Raw genomic sequence first — 21,719 nt, forward strand, 5'->3', positions numbered from 1 at the left:
TCTGTTGGTTGTCTCCAATGTACACTGTCTATACCATGTGTGTCCATCGCTGTTTACATGTTGTCTCTCCATTGGCCTTGAGGGCAAGGGCTGCTTGTGTCTTTCTTTGCATCCCCAGAATTAGCACAGGGCATGGTACAGCTGACTAACAAAAATAATTTATCAATGCAGAAACTAATCTCAATACATAAGTAGTCAAGGGATGTGAGCAACCAGTTCTCAAAAGAAGAACTACAAATTATTAACAAGCATCCAAAAGGATGCTCCAAATCACTAGAAATAAGAGAAATACAAACACAAAAAACCAAAACCCAAGCCCAGGATTGCACTTCACACCTTGCAAATTAGCAAAATATAAAAAAATAGCCACATTCAGTGTTGGAGAGCTTGTGGAATGATAGGCACACTAATACACTCTCGGGGGAGCTGTGAAATGACACAACCGTTTTGGAAAGCAATCGGAATGATGCAAAGAAAGTGACTAAAATGTCCCTAGTCTTTGAATCAGGGACTCCATTACTGGGCTTATACCTCAAGGAAGTTATTAAGGTAAAGACATCAATATATTCACAGCAACAGTTTTTGTGATAGCAAAGATGCCCATCAACTGGTGAATGGCTAAATAAATTGTGGTGTATATATATATATATATATATATATATATATATATATATATATATATATATATATATACCATTACAGTGATAGAAGAAGTGAATGTGTGATAAATTCAGAGAAGCATGGGAAGATTTACATGAAACGATGCAGAAGCCAGTAGAGTTAAGAAAATAATTAAACCAAAGTATACCTGGGTAAATGAAAAGACCACCACACACACACACACACACACACACACACACACACACACACACACACACACACACACACGATCGAGCAGGAGCTGAATGAAGACGTGGGAGGGAACACTCACAACACACTCTTTCATGGAGGTGGGAGGTCCACAGATGCTGCACATTGTACTTCTTATCAGAATTTTTCAATGTATTCATCAATTGGATTTTTTTTTTTTAAAGATTACTATTTGTATATGGCTGAAAAGGGGATAGTGGGATAACGACAATCATGTAAGAAATACATCAATAACAATGTACTAAACAGTAAAAAGGGCAAAAAAAGGCCTTGAACGCAAGTCCTCTAACTCCCAATGGAGCGCTCCTTCCACGGTCCTTCCAGTCCCTCTGAGTGCTGTAGAGAACTTTACAGCCTACAATGTCTCACATATGGAGTCTTGGCTGGGCAGACTGTATCGGGGCAGGAGGCAAGGGCAGGGCTTGCCAAGGTCACAAGCCCAAGGCTGCATCTTCAAAGTGCTGTCCACTAGTTCAGTACGTTTCCCACTTTGCAGCAGAACTACTTCGTGAAAATTCACCAGCTCTAATTTGAACATTAGAAGTGACAGGGGAGGAAATAGGACTTTGCTGAGTTTAAGAGAATTTTGTTCAGTTGTCACTTAATCACAGTTAATGCTTAGAAAGAAGCATGCAATGGATATTTCATCAAAGGAGGTTTTTTTTATCCTGCTGCTGCATAAAGTTCATTATGTATTAACAGGAAAGAAGGATGTAGAGACCCTCCCTAATGAATGCCAACATGAAAAAAGGTCTAACTGCTGACTGGAGCAGATGATAGATTGAGTCTTTTTCCCCCAGAAAATTTATTATAAACTCTGAAAAAAAAAATCAAGAATAGGTTTCTATTTTGTCAGCTTTAAAACCAAGTTACCTTCGTGAAAGACTAGAAAATGAAATTTAAAAGGGATAAATTTAAAGCCCTATATTTGGATTGAAAAAAACAACCATATAAATACAGGAAAGAATGATTGGAAAGTGTTATGTGTCAAAAAACATATAAGGTGATTCATAAAGTATATTAAAATTAAAAATAAATTTACTAAAAAGAAAAATCCAAGGAACAAAATCTATTATGATAAGAAAGGAAGGCGGCACAGTACATAGAGTACCACCCCTGAAAGTCAGGAGGACCTGAGTTCAAACCTGGCCTCAAACACTTAACTCTTTCTAAACTGTGACCTTGGGAAAGTCACTTAACCTCAAATGCCTCAGCAAAAATAAAATAAAATAAAATAAACAATAATAATAATAACAATAATTGTGGTACATGCACGTAAGGGGATTATTACAAGGCTATGAAACTATTAATATGATGAATACAAAGAAGCATAGCTCGAAGTAAAGCATGAAATAATGCAAAGAAAAGCAAGCAGAACCAAGAAACTATGTATATACAATGATTACAACATAAATGGAGAGAATAACAAAATAACCAAATTTGAAGGCTTCCTGTGACCAAACTTGACCCTGAAAAAGAGATATAAGGACATATACATACAAATTTACAGAAGCTTGTTTTATGAATCGTGTGGGACTTTTCAGACCAATGGGGAATGACTGAACAAGTTCTGGTCTATGAAGGTGATGGGCCATTATGGTACTGTAAGAAATGATGAAGGGGGTATTTTCAGGGAAACCTGGGAAAACTTGTATGAACTGATGCAAAATGAAGAAAACAAGACTAGGAGAATAATTTATGCAATAACAGCGATATGGTATGGATAGATGATTTTTGAAAGCCTTGGGAACTATTATCAACATAATGACCAAACACAATTCCTCATAATGAAACATGCTAGCCACTTCTAGCCAGAGAGCTAATGGAGTAAAAGTACAGACCGATTTCTCTTTCTTTCACATGTGGAATTTGTTTTGCTTGTTTGTAATGGGTTTTATTTTTCTTGCTTTCTTAAATGGGAGGGAGAAGAAAGGGAGGAAGAAGGGAAACAATGTAAATTTGAAAATGAAGCTGAATATTTTTTTTTAAAAAGAAGAGATATAAGAAGACAGCTATCTCTGCTTCTAGAGTCTAAGAGATTAGGGTTGTAGAAAACTAAGCTATAAATAATATCAACTTATATTTGGCTAGCATCACTGAACTTTTTCTCTTCTTTTTATTTTCTTTGCTATAAGGGTAGAGAGAGAGAGAGAGAGAAAGTGAGAAATGTAGTGCTGCAATAACAAGAAGATTATGTGATGATCAACTGTGATGGACTTGGCTCTTCTCAACAATGCAGTGATTCAAGGCAAATCCAATAGACCTAGGATGGAAAATGCCATCCACATCCAGAGAGAGAACTATGGAGATTGCATGGTGATCGAAGCATCTTTTTTTCCCCCTTTTTGGTGATTTTTCTTGCACAACATACCAAATATGGAAATAAAAGAAAAAAATTTAACCTATATTTGATTGCTTGTTGTCTTGAGGAAGGAAGAGGTAAAGTAAGGGAGGGATAATAATTTGGAACACAAAGCTTACAAAAATGAATGTTGAAAACTATTATCTGTATTTGGAAAAATAAAATACTATTAAATTCTTAGTGTCTTAGAGAACCATAATCTCAATAGGAGTTAACAGTGTGACATGGGTTACATAAAGAGAGACAGAATCCATAGTGAAGTAAGTAATGGCTCCTTTGTTCTCTGATCTAGTCAGATCAGATGTAGAGTAACTGCTTTAAATTCTAGGTATTTTGTTTTATTGCATTTTTTTTTTTTATTTAATAGTTTTTATTTACCAGATATATGCATGGGTAATTTTAAAGCACTGACAATTGCCAAACCTTTTGTTCTAATTTTCCCCTCCCCCCACCCCCATGGCAGGTTGACCAATACATGTTAAATATGTTATATATGTATACATATCCAAATAGTTGTTTTGCTTTACAAAAAGAATCGGACTTTGAAATTAGCCTGTGAAGGAAATCCAAAATGCAAGCAGACAAAAATAGAGGGATTGGGAATTCTATGCAGTGGTTCATAGTCATCTCCCAGAGTTCTTTCGCTGGGTGTAGCTGGTTCAGTTCATTACTGCTCTATTGGAACTGATTTGATTCATCATTGTTGAAGAGGGCCACGCCCATCAGAATTGATCATCATATAGTATTGTGATTGAAGTATACAATGATCTCCTGGTCCTGCTCATTTCCCTCAGCATCAGTTCATGTAAATCCCTCCAAGCCTTTCTGAAATCTTCCTGCTGGTCATTTCTTACAGAACAATACTATTCCATGATATTCATATGCCACAATTTATTCAGCCATTCTCCAATTGATGGGCATCCCCTCAGTTTCCAGTTTCTGGCCACTACAAAGAGGGTCGCCTAGGTGTTTTTTCTTTAGAACTAATATGCTGAACTGCACTGAGAGGAGGACAACTATAAAGATGATGTGTTGTGGCTTGAGTTCAGGAAAGAACTGAGTTCAACCTCAGAAGTTCTCAACCAGGGCAAAGTACAATGGAACCATCAAGATACACTATATTAATGAAACAATTAGGTTTTGTTTCTATTCTATGTTTCTGTTGTTCATTTGGTTTTGATTGTCATATTATATTTATTGTCTATAAATAAATAACAAAAAAATCCAATAAAATTGTCAACTGCACATTAAAAAAAAAAAAAATTCAAATTTGGCTTCAGACAACAATCAGCTATGTGATCCTGGACAAGTCACCTAACCCTGTTTGCCACAATTCCCTCAGCTGTAAAATGGGGACAATAAAGGTGCTTGTCTCCCAGGGTTGTTGGGAGGATCAAAATGAGGTAATATTTGAAAAGTGCTTTGTCAACTCCAAATGTCGATTATGATGATGATGATGAAAGGAGTAGAAAACTATGTCTTATGTAACGGTAAACTTTTTAAAAATCCCTTTGTCCCTGTTGCCTGCTGATCCAACTCATAAAAGATATTTTGATATATGATTCTAAACCTAAGTCCCAAGTGAATATCAGACTGTTACTGTACCTATTAATCATTCCTTAAAGTTTGTAAAAGTTAAGTCACGTTTTTAGGTCATGGAACACTACAAATTTCTCCTTTTGGGGTGGGGGAAGGGAAGAGAAAATCTGTTGGTTAAATCTTGCATATATGGATGACATCAGTCCTTGTCCCAAGTTCCAGTTCCCCACAGCTTATAAATCAATGACCGTGCATGTGTATGGCTAGGCCCTCTAGTTCTGGGAATACATAGAAAACAGAGTCTGAAGCTTTGGATAGGATAAAGCTTAAGTAGTTCAACCTAAAATTGTCTGTCTCTTTCTCAGCTAATCGTTGTCCTCAGGATCCCTAAACAGCATATTCTGAATTAGAAAAAACAGTTTAGGAACACTCAAGCCCTTAGGGTGAGAGGTATCTCCTGTATAAAAAGAATGCTGAGAGCCCCCACTGTTGTTGGCTTGCCACCTTGTTTACAAATCTGTTCCGAGAAAGAGATTTATGTTGCTGGCTTCAGCAGCTTTCCAAACCTGGGGAATGGTGGCTGTCTTCAAGCTTCGGATGGGCTGCCAGTCCTGCCTGGCCCCAGAGAGCAGAGCCAGGAGTAATGGAAAGTTCCTGATGGATTTCTGCTTGATGAAAGCCTTAGAGCTGTCCAAAAGTGAAACGGGCTGACTTGAAAGGCAGCAGATGGTTCCTCATTGAAGGTGGATAACCATTTATTGGGTATGATGTAGAAAGGATTCTTCTTCAGGGACAGATTGGACTATATGAGCTAACTGAGCAATAACACAACAGTCACTTTCTTACATTCTGGGATGAGTCTTCAAGAAAGATTTCTAATAGAGCCTCACACAAATAGAAAGGATCAGCTACAAAGTGACTGTACAAAAAGCCATATGCAGGGAAGCAGAAAGACTTCCATAGCTAGTGGCAGATTCCAGGGCAAAGCAATCAGCTTCAGAACTGCTGGAAAGGAAAAACTGTATTCTTCTCACTATAAACATTTCACAACTCAGTTTATTGTTGCTCTGAGCTCAGAGAGATGGATGGCAAATGATAGTGAAGAGAAAATTGTGACTAAGACAATGAGTTCTCTGAGGGCAAGGCCAGGGGCATGATGGTCTTAGAATGACACAAGATGAAAATAGAACAAAGCAGAAAAATGGGATTGTCGTTCTAATATCTAGTCTGTGTCTAAAAAAAATTCTCCTCCGGGTCTTAGGTCCCACTAGCAGAAAAAGAGTAAGTTCCCATTCTTCCTCCAAGGCTAGATCCCACCCCAGAGACATTTCTGAAAGATCAAGAGCCTCACAGTCACTGTGAAGGCCAACAAGTACTGTTTCATAAGGATATATTTTAATGTCTAAAAAAAAATCAAGAGTCAAGACAGCCATCAAAAACATGCTAAGTTTAGCTATCAAAGTGTTAAGAACTGGGCTCAGAGAAGATCTAGACTGCTTCGTTAATTAATGACTAATAATGATTAATAGTTTATCCCTTTCCTGCAGATTCACAACTCACTTCTCTAGGGAGCGCTAAAATCAGGAGTGGCAATGGATACAGTCTGGAAAAAGACTGGCAAGAAGTCTTGTCTAACTCTGGAAACACAGATTAGACAGACTGAGCATGCTACTTTAGTTACTTTTGATCAAACTGGGTTAACTTCAATCTGGACATAATTTAGAGCCAGCCCACAGTATTCTGAGGAAGGGAAGATAATTATTGGACAGAATGCTTTCCCCCAAATTATCCTGAATTGGTGAAGTTCCTGAACTTAAGAACTTTTCCTTTTATCTTTGGGGGTTTTTATTTAGAAACATGTGAGACATTTCCTCGAATTCACTTAAAAATAATTGCAAAAAATGTAGTTATTATTTGACAAAGACGTATATGGAATTGAGGCTTTTTCCACTGAATATTTTAAAAACCGGAGCAATATTACTTTAGATAAATGATTCAACTGACACAGAAAATGCTGTGCTAAAGTCACAGGAATTTACAAAGCCATTACCCTTCAAGCACTTCATAGTCTAGTAGCAGAGGCAATAAAACAGGGACATAAATAACTCTAAAACAAAACAGAATGCAGGGAATATTGAACGGAGGCATTAAGGGCGAGGCGAGCTCAGAGAGAGGAGTCCTTTTCAGCTGAGAATCTTGGAAGGCTTGATAAAGAAGGTGGCCCATCAGCCAGATGGAGATGGGTAGCAGGTAAGGGAATCAAAAGAAGCAGGATGAGCATGAAGGTGGGAAGGTACAGACCAGGGGAAACACAAATGCCAACAAATGGAAGCATTAGAACACTGTTAAGTGAGGTGTTTGAGAGAGAGAGAAAGGAGGAATTGGAAGAGGTTTTATGGAGAAGATGACATCATGGGGGATTTCAAGAAGAGGTAACAGAGGGAAAACAAATCAAGGCCTTCTGAAAGAAAAGGCTGTGATGGAAAGATTTCTGGGGCACATTCAGAATTAAAGACAACAAAGTCTATGTCCCCCACCAACTCTTTCTTACAGAGAAGGGCCCTGAAGGTCAGAGAGGTTGAAGTCATTTGTCTGAGGTCACACAACAGTAACAAGTGAAAGCGGGGTCCGAATTCACGTCTCCTGTCTACCAAGCCAGTGCTCTCCTTAGAAACAGGATCTAAGGGGAACAGGAGCCTGAGGACTTTGGGCCAGGCTAATTTGGAGTCTGACAAGTTCTGTTAGAAATGAACTGTAACAGATATCTCCATGCTCCCCAATGCACTTTGTTTTGATCCGATATCCTATTCGGAAGATCACAGTGTGCCTGCTCCTAATTCTGGGAGGTTTATGAGAGAATTCGGCCAAAATCAATACGGTTCTGGCCCAATGTTATATGGCCTGACTGCAGAGAGTTGCTTACTGTCCAATAACCTGATGAATCTATGACCTCACTGATACAGGATGCCTCCAACAGTGCAGATTACATCCAGTGGAACCCAGGGCCTACGTGGCCTTGGGCACTTCATGACCTCCCCAGGTCTCTGTTTGGTTATTAGCAAAATGGGGGAGGAGTGAGGTGGTGATGGACCAGAAGCATTCTCAAAGGCCCTTCCTGTTCTAAGCACAAACTCCCATAGCCTTGGGCATCCTGTGTGACTCTTCCATGTGTCTCCTCACAGAATTAACCCCATATGCTAAGAGTCTTCCTGACTCTTTCATTAGCTTCCCCAGAGCAGTGGGCTGTGCTTGGGCTAGCCACAAGAGGTGCTGCTCTGTGGCCAAACATGCCCCCAAGGAAGTGATTGATGTCGTGCATTGCCCATGTGCCATCTGTGTACTTACTCCACGGCGGCACCTCGTTGCCCTGGGGTCACCTGCTTTTGTGGTTCTATCATTCTTGGCACTATGGCACCTGGAAGGTGCTGGATGTTAAACAGAGGCCGAGAGGGGCTTAGGCACCCCGAATGTGATCCAAGCTTGCCTTCTATGCGGATCTGGGGTCAGTCCATTGTCCAACGGTGACGCCCAAAGTGAAGAGGCACAACTCATGGGCGCTAATGGGACCTGCTCGATCGGTACGAACACGTGGTGGCAGGACTTTTGGCACCGATTGCAGCTAAGAAGCATGAAGCCCTCCAGAAGTGCCATCCAGGCCTGTTTCCTCTCCTCTTTTGTGACTCATCAAAGCTAAATTCACAAAGCCCGAATGTCTCACAACTGCCTTTTCCTAATGGGGTTTATTTTGTGCATCTTCTTATCCCTGGGATGGGAAACTTCACATTGGCACTATAAATAGACAGCGCAGAAAAGAATACTGACATTTCAGAGCACTGACATTGGCTTGGCGTGTTCCTTAATGTTTTTCCACATTTGGGCAGGGCTGATCACTTCAGAACAGCCCTTTTACAAACAAGCTCACCTATCTGTGAACAAGCCAGTTTTCACAGATGAGCTCGAAGAAGATGGAATGATTAAAGTTCTTCTGTGGGGAAATTCTCACACATGTGGCAGGTACCTGCTTGCAGCACGTTTCCCCTTTGCTTATATTTTCAGGATGTGCTGCTTACAATGGCCTTTTTCTGCCCTGCGAAGGTCCTTGAGACTCTGGGTTCCCGGCACAGATGAAGCTCTGTAGTTTCCCCAATGCCCTCCATATTGCAACCCGCTCCTCCTTACCTCTGACAGTCAGCTCTTGTCAGGGGAGGAGAACATTTCCAAACCAAGTCTGGCAACAGGTTAAAAAGAGCTGGCGTGGCTTTGAGAAGATGGCCCTGACTACATCACTAATGATGAAGAATATCCTTCTGCACCAACATAAAAATATTTGGACTGAAATGATGGTTCTGAGGGTCCTGGTGGAAGAGGGACCCAGCAAACCACACCTGAAAATAGCCCACAAAGAGCTGGCCCACAGGAAGAAGAGCTCTCTGCACCTTTCCTGGCATCGACTGACCCAAACCACAGCGGAAGCTGCCCCAGGAAGCAGAGGGGAGGTAAATCTTCCCACTCCCATAAAAGACGCTACGTCTCAGACAGATGACACTTCCTGATTGATGTTTCCCTGGCCACTGAAAGAGGATGATTTCATGAAGAAGCTAAATCAAACCATTCTAGTCCTGTAAAAGCCAACAGGAGGCTGAAACCATCCATAAAGGACAAGTTCTCTTTCTATTAAAGAGGTCTGACTAGAGATTCTCAGTCGGCTGCTTCCCCAATAAGATGGAAGGGGGAGGCCCAGCATAATGCTGTTGGGTAGGGCTGGTCCCCAACAAGCTGATTTATACTGGGAGGCCTTTCTCTGGCTCTGTGGTGGTAGGCAGCTCAATGGGACACTGATCCCAGGTCTACTCATTCTGTTGCACTGTTGCACAAGATTATTTCAGCAGGTAAGCCAGAAACCTCCAGCAGAACAAGTTAGGGAGTAATGAAGACACAGACCCTTGCAACTTTAGCTCTCCTCTGAATATTGCTGGCCTTGCTTAAAAAAAAAAAAAAAAAAAAGAAGAAGAAGTTTCTATCCTTAGGCAGCAGCCCCAGTCAATGCGTCATTAACAACCAAAGGGCAAATGGACGCAGGGAAAGGGGGCAAGGCAGTGACTTAGACAGTTGGGGATGAGAAACGGGGGCAGTGGTCAAGAAATCAGTTCTGAGGAGCAGTTCCAGAAAGAACCAGGACCTTACAGGTAAGAACAGGAAATCTCTTCCGGACTCTGAATGTCATCTTTTTGAAATTATAAATAATCTCCACATGACCATTCCTGAACAAGGAAAGGGAGAGGTCAGAAATATTGATGCTCAGAGGTGTGAATGGTTCTTCTTCCCATGGATCCACAGATTACAGAGCAGCACACTGTACAAAGATTGGTTTGCAGCCTGTGGCTGGCTAGATAGGTGAGGCTGTGGAAGGGACTAGCCATAAGGAAGGCCTGTGGGGGCTTAGGCCAGTAGGAAGCACTTTCTGTTTGCTCCCCTCCAAGGGAGCAACAGATCAACAACATTTGTAAGAATCTTTCTTCAAGCAGACAAGCACCTTCTCCATCATCTTAATCTCGTAGAAGCGCAAGAGGCACCAAGAAGTTACAGGCCTCATCTAGTCAGGTCTTCTGGGATCTGAGGCCAGCTCAGTGTCCCAGCCACAAGTTAGCCCAAGGACAGGAGCCATCTCCTTGTTAAAATGGGCATTTCTCAAAGCAGGATAAAAAACTACCAAACAAATCAAAATAAATTCTTGCCCTGCTGACAGTTTTCTCTCTCAGACATTCAAGAAGCCACGACAATGAGAATTTCAATGCTAAACTCTTACCAAGAAAAATTAGAAAGTGAAATAGAAAGGATGGAGGTCTGGAGAAAACGTCCAGGATTAATCACAAAAGCACCTCCTATTACACACTAAGGTTCTCAAAAATCAAATTCTGACAACTCAAACACATACAAGGGAAGACAAGGAAGATACATCTAAAGAGATGAAGCCCCCCATGCAGGCTGCTTTCTGCTGAGGAGGCCCTTGAACAGATGGCCAAGAAGGACAGATGACCAAGGCCTTATAAAAGAGTGCCACACAAACCTGGAAGACTGCTCAGAAAACGCCAGGGAACAAGGCTAGGAACATGAAGAAAAGGCTTTTGAAAGGTGTGTTAATGGGAAGAGATGACAAAGAAAATGTATAACTTTGCATCCTATTTTGCTTCCACTTTGAGCAAGGAAATCAAACCCCAACCTGGTTATGAAAGAAGTCCAAATTCAAGGTACCAGGTATCAAGACAAAAAGTGAGCTCTCAGTCACTTTATGGTAATGACACAAATCACAGGAAGATCTTAAGGAGGTGATCACAGAACCACCTTCAGGAATTTTTAAGAAGTAAGGAAAAAAGGCCGGAGATGGGCAAATTTCCTTCACTGTAAAGAGAAACTGGGAGAGAGGTGAATTCTAGAAACTACAGCTCTACAATTTAAAATCATTCCCTGGCAAAATTTTAGAGCTAAACAAAGAATACTGTGATTAATTAATCAACCTTGTCCAATGGAAAAATCACAAATCGTGGGGTGAAGCCTGGCCTTGCCATTTACTCCCCTCTGTGAACTTTAGGCAAGCCACTTATCTGCCTCCAGGAGGATTCTCCCAAGGTCCTCCCAACTCTGCAGCTATGATCTGGTGGGACCCACGTTGCAGGCCCCTAATCCTGGCTCTCAGTGACCTGGCTGAAGATACTGAAGGAGAATGTGTCACGTGTGCAAATGATACATAGCCAGCAAGCACAGTTAAGGAGCCAAATGAGAAAATTAATATTCACAGAGATCTTCAGCTTTTGGAAAGTTGGGCTAAGACTTAACGCTGATGATAGGATTTGGAACTGCAATTTCACTGATGTATGGAAATCCTAAGTAGAGAAATTCCCTCTACCAATGATGACTAATACCTTTTTCTGTGTAGTTATAAGAGAGCTGCCTGGAGCCCCGAGGATGTATCTTATAGAAGCCATATGTATCAGAGGTGGCACTTGAACCTAGATTCTCTGAGCTTCAAGAACGGCTCTCTATTCACTAAACCATCTTGCTTTTCCATAAGATGGCATTTAAGAAGATGAAATTTAACAGAGAAAAATATAAACTTTTACAGTTGGGCTAAAAAACCAACTTCAGAAGCATATGACAGTGAAGAATTCTTAAGAGTATTGCTAAGTGAAGTCGCTACCAAAACAGCTGGTGGAACAGTCATCTGGATTAATGGAAATATAATTATGCACATTAAAGGCTGCAGCAGTCCTAAACAGATCAGACCACACCTGGAGTACTGCTATCTATTGAGAAGTGGGTGCTGACAAAATGAAATGAATTCAGGAGGGCAAGCAAGATGATGACAGGTCTGGAAATCATCTGATATGAGTCTAGTAACTAGGAATGTTAATCCCACAAAGGGAAAAAAGAAGGAAGCTCATCAAATATGTTAAGGCCTATCACATGAGCCTCGTTGAAGGAACTAGGAATATTAATCCCACAAAGGGATTATGTGCAAATATGTGAAGGCCTATATTTAGACTGTATAGCTTCAGAGGGCAGAAACATTTCTATCCATGGATAGAAATAAAAGTGAGGTACATTTGTCACCACACAAGGAAGAATCCAGTTCTCTAGAAAATTTTTTTTGCCATATCATAAGGTAGTGAGTTCCCCGTCACCTCTATTAGGGATACTTTGAAGGGGATGAGGAGAGGCAGGGTGAAGAGTGGGAAAAAGGTTGTCTAGATGAGCACTAAGATATCTTCTCTACCTAATATTCACGTTGGTCTGGGACCAAAAATCGGAGGCTTAACTGGATGCAGAGAATGAGCCTCAGATTTTGAACACATACCCAGAAGAAGCCATATTCAGTCCCTGAAGAACTCCTCTGTACCCAGCTGGGAGGGCATCTCACTTTAATGTCCATTTCAATTCTCCATTCAGGGGTCATCCACTCAAAGAAACATGGTTCTCACTCATTCTCGTTTTTGCCTTTCCCCCATCCTACTTAGCTGGCTGCTCTACTTGTTTCCAAAGGAAATGAAAGACTTTTTTTTTTTTTGGGGGGGGGACACAGTTCTTGATTTAGATTAAAATAGTAACTGGTCAGTGGAAAACAGTAGGTGTTTCTCAGAGAAATCCCTAGTCAGATCTTCAAGAAAAAGGCACTCTATAATCCGCTCATCCAGAAACTAAGGTCCTATGTGTGTATCTTTCTCATTCTCTTTCTCCCGTGAAAGATCAGCTACAATTACCCTCCTCTATCCCCCTCACTCTAAGCTGGCTTACCATTGCTGATTTCTGGCAGGTCGAACTTGGTAAAGTCCCACCACTGAAGCCGATAGGTGGTGTTGGCAATGTTACTGGCCACTGCAGACTGTCCATCCCCAATGACTGCCCCTGTGAAGGAAAAAGGGAACCATCAGTCAGTTTACTATAACGTTGAACAGGGAACACAATGAAACTTCACTAAGGTTTGCGAGGAAGAAGAGGAGAAGAGGAAAAAAAAAACCAATCTAAATAGAGGGAAGTTAAGAATGAGGAAGATAATGGAATAGCTGTATGCTTCAAATAATGCACTGCCCCAAGAGCAACTGATTGACTTTTCCTAGTAAGATGCTACATGATAAAATTAATAGTCTAAATTACTTAACCCCTACGTTAATACAGTTATTCAATGTCTACAATATATCATATATGGTACCTGACACAAAGAAGGACATGATAAAATTAATAGTCTAAATTACTTAACCCCTACATTAATACAGGGTTATTCAATGTCCACAATATATCATATATGGTACCTGACACAAAGAAAAGACATTACCTCTGCCCTCTGGGTTCAAAACACCAAGAGATAGATGAGAAGAAATCCAAACACTGGGAAGGATGGGAAATTGGGAGGGGGGGGTGATGAAGGAGTTAGGGGTGGGTCAGTCCCAGCAGGATGGAGTCAAGAGCAACAAAGAGAAGTGAGCAAGCATTTCAGTTTCTGGTTATCTTTGGAAAAGGCAATGCTGTCTGAAAGCAGGCTTCTCCCCTTTTGTACATGGCCCTCTTCCCACTAAAGCACTCCAAAATGATGCTACCGCTGGGAAAAGACAGCCAGCAAATAGCTGATTAGATTGGAAGAGATAGCCAAGGACAAATGAGATGATATTTGTTGATCTCTTTGGACCTCTGGCATCTAGCACAGCAGAAATTTATGAGTTTAGCTTTGCGGCATCAGAATATTTTTATTAAGGCAATATTTTATAATCACCCCACGAGAATTTCCCTGAATTCCCATTCTCTTTTAATGTCTCCTGGTTTAACTTCTCTGAGATATACACTTCCGTATGACACTTTTTTCCTTGGTAACCAATTAAATAAAAAATGGATTAAAAAACCGGGATGACACTCTAATTTGCAGTTGTATTTCATTTCCATGAACATGTCATTTTCTCCTCCTCCTCTTTTGGAGATATATTCCATAGACACCCGCCCCTCTGATTAGACATAGCCAAACCCTCCTGGGAGCAGAGAATAGATTCTAGCAGCTCTCCGAGTGGTACACTCTGCTGCCAGTCAGCTAGCTCTCCCTTAGGGAAATGGACAACACGAAGGCTTTTCTTACATTTGTCACAAGCGAAGGCGGACCCGGATTCCTCAGTCACCCAGCCCTGTACTGTGCTGGAAAGGCCCCGAGAGCTCGTCTAGCCCAGCCCTTGAAGACTGAAATGAGGAAACTGAGGCCTCAGAACTCAAGAGACTTAGCCAGGTGGCACCTGCTCTCAATAGCAGAGCCAGGACTAAAGCTCAGGGCCAATGACGCCCAACCTCGAGCTCTTCCCAAACCACCTTATTTGTCGTGGTGGATGGGCTGCTTTACTACTCTTGCTATTTGACTATGTCCTCTTCATAAAATCAAGAGACCACAGAGAGACAGTGTCTGCCACTTAAGCCACTAACTGTGAGAAGACACTTTTGGAGTGTGTTGTACAGCTCTCAGAATTGATTTTCAGGAAGCTCTTTCCAGGAAGAGTAGCTTGGCGAGCATTTTTCCCTGTCCCAGTTAAAATGACAAAAGGAAAGGGGTTAAGTATTTGAGGGGTAAAGATTTCAAGTTAAAAACATATCTCCTGTTAAGATATTTTTCATGGATTAATTTTAAAAATCTTCCTCATAACCACTACATAGAATCCCAATCCCTCTAATTTTGTCCGCCTGCATTTTGGATTTCCTTCACAGGCTAATGGTACACTGTTTCAAAGTCCAATTCTTTTTGTATGGCAAAATAACTGTTTGGACATGTATACGTATATTGGATTTAATTTATACTTTAACATATTGAACATGTATTGGTCAACCTGCCATCTGGGGAGGGGGAAGGAGGGGAAAAATTAGAACAGGTTTGGCAATTGTCAATGTTGTAAAATTACCCATGCTTATCTGGTAAATAAAAACTATTGTAATAAAAAAAAAAAAAAAAATCTTCCTCATAGCAAAACACTAAGCCAACCAAAGTTTTCCCACAGGGCAAGAAGGAAGACACAATTTGAGATACAATCTTGTCCTCAGCCTTAGGCAGAGCAAAGACAAGGCCTACTAAATCCAATTACTCTGAAGGCTTCTGGGGCTGATCACTCAACAGGCATAAACACCCTGTCTCCATAAAAATATCTAGCCATGATTCTTATTTAACTCGGTCCATTTTACTAGGTCCACTGGGCAAAAGGAAGACTTCCGTTTTCTAGTGGGTCTATGTCAAGAAAGGCAGTATGGCCTCATGAAAGGAGAAGACAAGGATTTGCATGCTGGCTTGGACCCTCATTAGCCCTGTGATTTCTGGCTTCTTGCAAAAAGCAAATGAAATATAACAACCCATATGAGTTGCGTATTCATAATATGCACTCTCCAGATGAGCCACCATTACGTGTCACAGTCACGTCTTCTCTCTGACACACATTGGTTGCGAGGCCTTGGCAAGTCCCTTAACCTCTTAGTGCTGTAGGCAACTCTAAAATTCTGTTGCACACAAGGGGGTCATCAACCTCCATTGGTGAAGGGAGTTTCTTCACTGGAAGTTCTTTGTATCAGTGAACTCATATTTCTTAGCCCTTGTTGCCAATTCTAGAATTATGGAACAGGCCGATTTTCCCAAGCATTCCAGGATCCTGAAAAAATGAGTTTTTTCAATTCTACTACTTGTTGCTGAGGGGAAGGGAGAGGATGTCCAAGTATATGCAAAATCTGTACTCTCTAAGCCAGGTGTCAGATAATAGCTGTTACTTCTCCAGAGCCTCAATCTCCCCAAGATCACTGCTTCTTTCAAATACATTTGCTTCTATTTCCTTTTTTTCAGTTGTTACCATGAAAGCATATACTATAACCCAAATAGAATGGAAGGGGGCCAATTCATATATTCATGCAATTATCTACTGCATGTGTAATTGCTACAGGCTGGTGGGGATTTAAAAGAAATATAATATAGGGTCTCTGCCATGTGGGAGCTTACAATCTCGATGGATTAGACAGACAGACAGACAGACAGACAGACAGACAGACACACACACACACACACACACACACCCCAATCTATAAATACAATCCATCACCCTTTCATAATAACCATCTTACCTTTAACTGTGGAAGGGACCTTATGAGTTTTACCTAGAATATAAGCTCTAGGAGAGAAGTTGCAACTTCTCTAAGCCTTATATTTCTTCCAGTGCCCAGAACATAATTAATAAAAAATGAGGTGAAATTAACTGAATTGAGTAAGAAATAAATAACAATGGAAACTTGAGACTGTTAAAGACCTGCTGATAGCGACCCCTAATAACTGAGTGGTTAAGTCCATCCTAAGCCAATTGTCCTAGAAGACAGTTTTAACACCAAAGGAACATTCAGAGCAGATCTTTGTGAAGAAGCCCAACAGCAGAGGTTTCCTTCCAGGGGTGCTCAAAGAAAGAGGGAGCCCGGTACTAGGAAGATCTCAGAGACACAAAACCACAGAGGAAGGAGTCAGAGATGCTGGAGGCAGGTACTTGTCTGTTGACAGAGCTCTGGGTCAATTTAGCTTGACCCTCAGCAACAGCATGGAAGAAATTTCCCTCCAGCCTCTAAAACAAAAAAAACCTTAGCAGGTCTTGGACCTCCCAGATGAACACATAAGAATAATACCAAAAGAAACGATTTGTGGGCTCGTTCCCAAAAATCTTTCCACAGGAGTTAGTGAGCACCAGAGGTCCTAGAGGCCTACGTAGGAATTCTTAGTCCCTCAAATTTCTTGGAGCCCTAAAAGGTGATGAGCAGAATAAAGTTACATGGTCTATGGGAAGTTCTTTTTTATACTGGGAATTATCAATACATGACAGTTAAAAGTTACAGAAACACCCGGTAACAAACTTCCATTTCCTATCTCCATTTACTGGATTACAGACTAGTTAGAAACCAGAAATCTTTCAAATCTATTGCTTAAAAGAAAGGCTCCTAACCTGGAGTCTATAACTATATTTCAATAGAAATGGCTTCCCTTTATATGTAATTTCATTTTAAGCTTTCAAAAATGCTGTTCTGAGAAGCAGTCCAAAGCCTTCATCAGACTGCCACAAAAGGATCCGTGAATGTTAAGAACCCCTAGTTTAAAGAATAACTAGTTCTAGTACTATGGTCACTGACAGGTAAATAAGAAAGGGCAAATATCAGCCCTTAAAGGAAAAATCAAACAAAAAACCATTGGTCCAAATAGTGTAAGAGTTTAAAAGAATCTGACTTTAAAAATGAAGTCGAGATATCTAGATGAGCTCTTGTGAGACTCTTTTGAGTCTGGGGTCCGCTAAGACTTTCTGCCCTTCTTCCCACTTCCCCCAAGGAACAGCACAAGAAGAGCAGGATCTGCATGGGATGTGCCCTGGCCACAGTGACAGCCTGCCATGCAATTCTTCCCCTCTGTGGCATGCCAAGTGCAATTAGTACAATATATGGCTCTTCTTGTAAGGTCTCAGGGCTAAGGCATTGGAAAGAACAAATGATCACGAGAGTGAGGGAAGAAACGCAAAGCCAATGGTGTGGTAATGAAAGAGGGAAGAATGGTGACAGAAAACAAGCTACTCCTCTCTTGCCCTGAGAAAAGCTTTCTAAGTCTTTACAGCTCAGAAACCCATCTCACAATACCCCGCTGAGATGTGATGAGCTGTACCAAACCTTGAACTCAGCACTGCGATGTTTTTTTGTTTACTTCTTCTCTCAGATTTACCTCCTTTGATGCTTGGAAAGAAAAATTATAAACATTTTCTACCAGCACCTGGGGAGGAGCTCAGGAGATAAGGAAAGGCAGGGAGGAAGCAGAGGGGGGGAAAGTAGGGAAACGCCGAAGAGCATAGATATAGGATATTATTCCACAAATGGTTTGGTGAAATGACTTAAGAACCAAGAGCCATTAGTAAATGTAGCAGTACACTCAGCTTTGGGAGCGAAGAAAGAGACAGGTGGTGATGAAGGGGAAAGGAAAGGATTAAACTACATTCCCGGCCGTGCAAATCTGCTCTATTTGAAGCTGCCTTCACACATGACAGCTGCCTTTGACTAGGCTGCTGCTGGGAAGATGGAATGGGAACAGAAGCCTGGGGAAGGAATACTGATTGGGTTGAAAACACAATCATTAACCGTGCCTTCCATTTGACAACGTGCAAAGAGCTGGCTACTGGAGCTGTGACTGAATGGTCCAAAGAGAACAACCAATCAGTTTCATCAAAATCTCTCCCAGGATCATACAGCATAAGCTTATGTGGACAGAAGATGAGGACAGATTGTGTGCCTATTTTTTTAAATGTAGATTTAAAATGGTGTCTTAGGAAAGGAAATGGCCCCCTTTCTCTTCCTGGATAGCAAACCTAAAATTTAATTCGAGATTCCCAGGCCAAAAAATCCCTGTAGTCATGCTCATTCACCAGCTCAAGCTGTTCCATGGGAGCTATGACAACACTGAGCCTGCCACCCAGGGCTGTGGGGACACATGAGCCTTTCCCCAGTTGGAGACTTTTTACTGAAATGGCCACAAAGCGAAGAGATCCGAATTTTTTTTTTAACTAAAAATAGCTACATGCTTCTCTGGCCATATTTTTCTGAAGCAGTTTGAGTGCAGTATGGTGGAGCCCAGTGGTTCTCCAGAGGGTGGCCCACAGAAGCCTGGCGGTCTCGGAAACCCCTTCAGAGGGAGCACAAATTCAAAATTCGTTTTTATTCTTAAAATGGTAAATGTCTATAAATATAAATCACATAAACAAAAACAGACAGATCCGCAATAATTTTAATAGTATAAATATACTGAGAACAAAAACAGTTTGTGAACCACTGGTGTGGCAGATACAGTCAGGAAGCCATATATTGTGGCTGTGAGACTCTGAACAAATCATTTAACCTCTGGATGGTGTTGCACTATGTGAGCTGATCTGCAATGATGAAGGGAATTGCCAGTTAGGGAGTACAGTACAGTACAGTGGAAAGAATATTGGATTTAAGCTAGAAGGGAGAAAAAAACCTTATTAAATGGTTTCTAGATGTCATGCACCGGGCTAAGTGCTTTACAAAGATCTCATTTGAGCCTAATTATAATCCTGCAAGATAGGTGCCGTTATCATTCCTACTTTACGGATGAAGAAATTGGGGTAGACAGAGGGTGACAGAGCTTACCTAAGATCACATGGCTACTAAGTATATGAGACCAGACTTGACCCAAACCTGCCCTTGTGGCCTATCAACTTGAGTCTCCAAGCAGTCCAAAGACCTGGCTCCAAAGCCCTTCCTGCTATTTAAATTGGGTATGTCCTCGGTCAAGTCACCTCAGGTGTCTAGACCTCAGTTTCCCAAATATTGAGAAGGGTGGACTCAATGGCCTTTAGGGTCCTTTCCAGCCATAAATCTTTGACCCCATGAAACTACAGATGTAACAGAAAAACTCAAGGAGATGTGGCCTGAAGGTTATCAGGGTCAAAAGACAGAGCTCTTTGATTCCTGCAACCCTGGGTCAGAAGGGGCCCACGTGGTAGTTTGGGATGAGCTCCTATGGGGATGTGTCACGGGAGAGCATGCCGTCCTCCCTGAATTCAGCTTTTGCACCAGCTGGCCCTCAGGACTCCAGGGTAGAGAGTGTATTCCCAAAGGAATGCAGGCTCCCAGAGGGCAGGGGGCATTCTGTTGTGCCTTTGTATCCCCAGGCCACACATGGTGCCCCTGCAGAAGGCACTTGGCAAATGGGTGTTCAATATCCATCACACAACTTTATTACTTGGTGTATTAAGCAGGACTTCCTTCTTCTTATCTGTCCTAAACTCACCCTGGTCAAGCATAGTAGCTAGCCTCTGATCCATGGGATTTACCTTCCAGCTGACACCATGACCTAATGGACACTCACTTCCTTGCCCTTACACCGAAGCATCCAGCCCAATACCTTCACATCTTATTAATAAAGAAACGGTGCTTCCGAGGTCAAGTATTTTGCCCAAGTTCCCAAAGATAGGAAGTTTCAGAGGCAGGCCTAGAACCTAGGCCGGTGGAGTCCTAAGCCGGTGGGTTTCCACCCTGAACCTTCCACCCTTGATTTTTACAGACTTAGATATATTCGAACTGTTAATGATTTTGTGGATTTCAATTAAGGCCCTCTCTGCTACTTATTTGTTGCCTAAGTACGGTGACAAAGAGACTTTCTCCCAGAGTTTCTCTTCTCATCTGTCAAATTTGGATAAGAAGATGTCCCCTAATAATTTCTCTGGGGGAAGAAATTGCTTTCCCTGTAAAGAATACCTTTAGTGGTCTTTGCTCCGCCTGTCACTTCAAGTTGGAGAGCCTCATTTTATTAGCCACGGATCTATTATTGTGAGGATGAGATTTTATATCTACATACTTATTAATAAATATTTATGTAATATGGGATGCCAGTAGTATTCTCTTCATCCTTATTATTAGATGGCGGCCTTTCTGTGGACCTGCTCTATCTTTCCTGAGCTTTGGCACTCAGGGACACTTCCTCTAAGTCACAGGCACAGAATCACTTTGTAAAAGGAAGGTAGAAAGCTCAATAGCTGTGTGTATTTACATGTGCAGACATACACCCCTTAACTGGCCAATCACAGCATGCTTTCTTCACAACTCTGAGCTGGGACTGTGCTGTGTGGAGTAACTTCAGGAGTTCCTCTTATCTTAAGGATAGAAATCGAGGTCTGAGAGTGACCTGTCCGGGGTCTCAAGGACAATGTCAGAGCCCGAAATCAACCTTTGGTCTCTAGTTAACTTTTCATTATTCCTCGTGGCCTTCCCCGTTTTATACTCAAAGATGAGTTTAACTCAAACTAAAAATGCCATAGACAAGACAGGAGATCTCCCTAGAACAAAGAGTGGAGTTCCTCATTCTGACTCCCCACACAGCCAAAAGCTGAGCCTTCTTCCCCTCCCCTGGGGCTAAGCCAGAATTAGGAAGACACAGCGAGTCTGAGAAAAACCTGATGTGGAGCTAGCCTTGCCTGGTATTCCAGGTTTTAGCTAAAACCAAACCTTCCCCCACGACGCCATGTCACGCTGCAGAAGAGTTCTGATGAAGCTGACCAGTTTCTGGGTTCTGACCAGGCCTGGACTGTTTAATGCCACTGGCAAGGAAGTGAAACAACAAGAGGCTCCATTAGCAATGTGAATTTTAATAGAGTTTACTAGTATTGCAGGATGTCCACAGCTCCTCTAGAGTAAAGGCTGGCATATCCAGGAATTTCGGAAAGGTCCCATGTCCAGGAGGAACGGTGGGGCCCCCTGCAAAGAGCTCAGCACGGACATAGCTAGGTTCCTAAATGTCTCCTCACTTAACTGCCCAAAGGAGACGGACCACGCTTGGCCCTCACCAGGGTAGCTTCCTGCTCAGAAGCGGATGTTCCAAGGGCCCCCTTGGCTCTACTGATCAGCACTTATGTGACTCCGG

General features: G+C 41.7%; 1 protein-coding gene across 7 annotated transcripts in view; it reads right to left on the reverse strand.

Moving 5' to 3' along the window:
* Window positions 1-21,719, reverse strand: part of AMBRA1 (autophagy and beclin 1 regulator 1) — a 171,493-nt gene that overhangs the window by 43,160 nt on the left and 106,614 nt on the right. For all 7 annotated transcript variants that reach the window (XM_074272290.1, XM_074272291.1, XM_074272292.1 and 4 more), the window contains one exon: window positions 13,061-13,171. In XM_074272290.1, coding sequence (XP_074128391.1) covers window positions 13,061-13,171 — 111 coding nt within the window. The remainder of the gene's footprint in view (window positions 1-13,060; window positions 13,172-21,719) is intronic.

This window comes from Sminthopsis crassicaudata, chromosome 6 (assembly GCF_048593235.1).
Source record: "Sminthopsis crassicaudata isolate SCR6 chromosome 6, ASM4859323v1, whole genome shotgun sequence".
Lineage (NCBI taxonomy): Eukaryota > Metazoa > Chordata > Mammalia > Dasyuromorphia > Dasyuridae > Sminthopsis > Sminthopsis crassicaudata.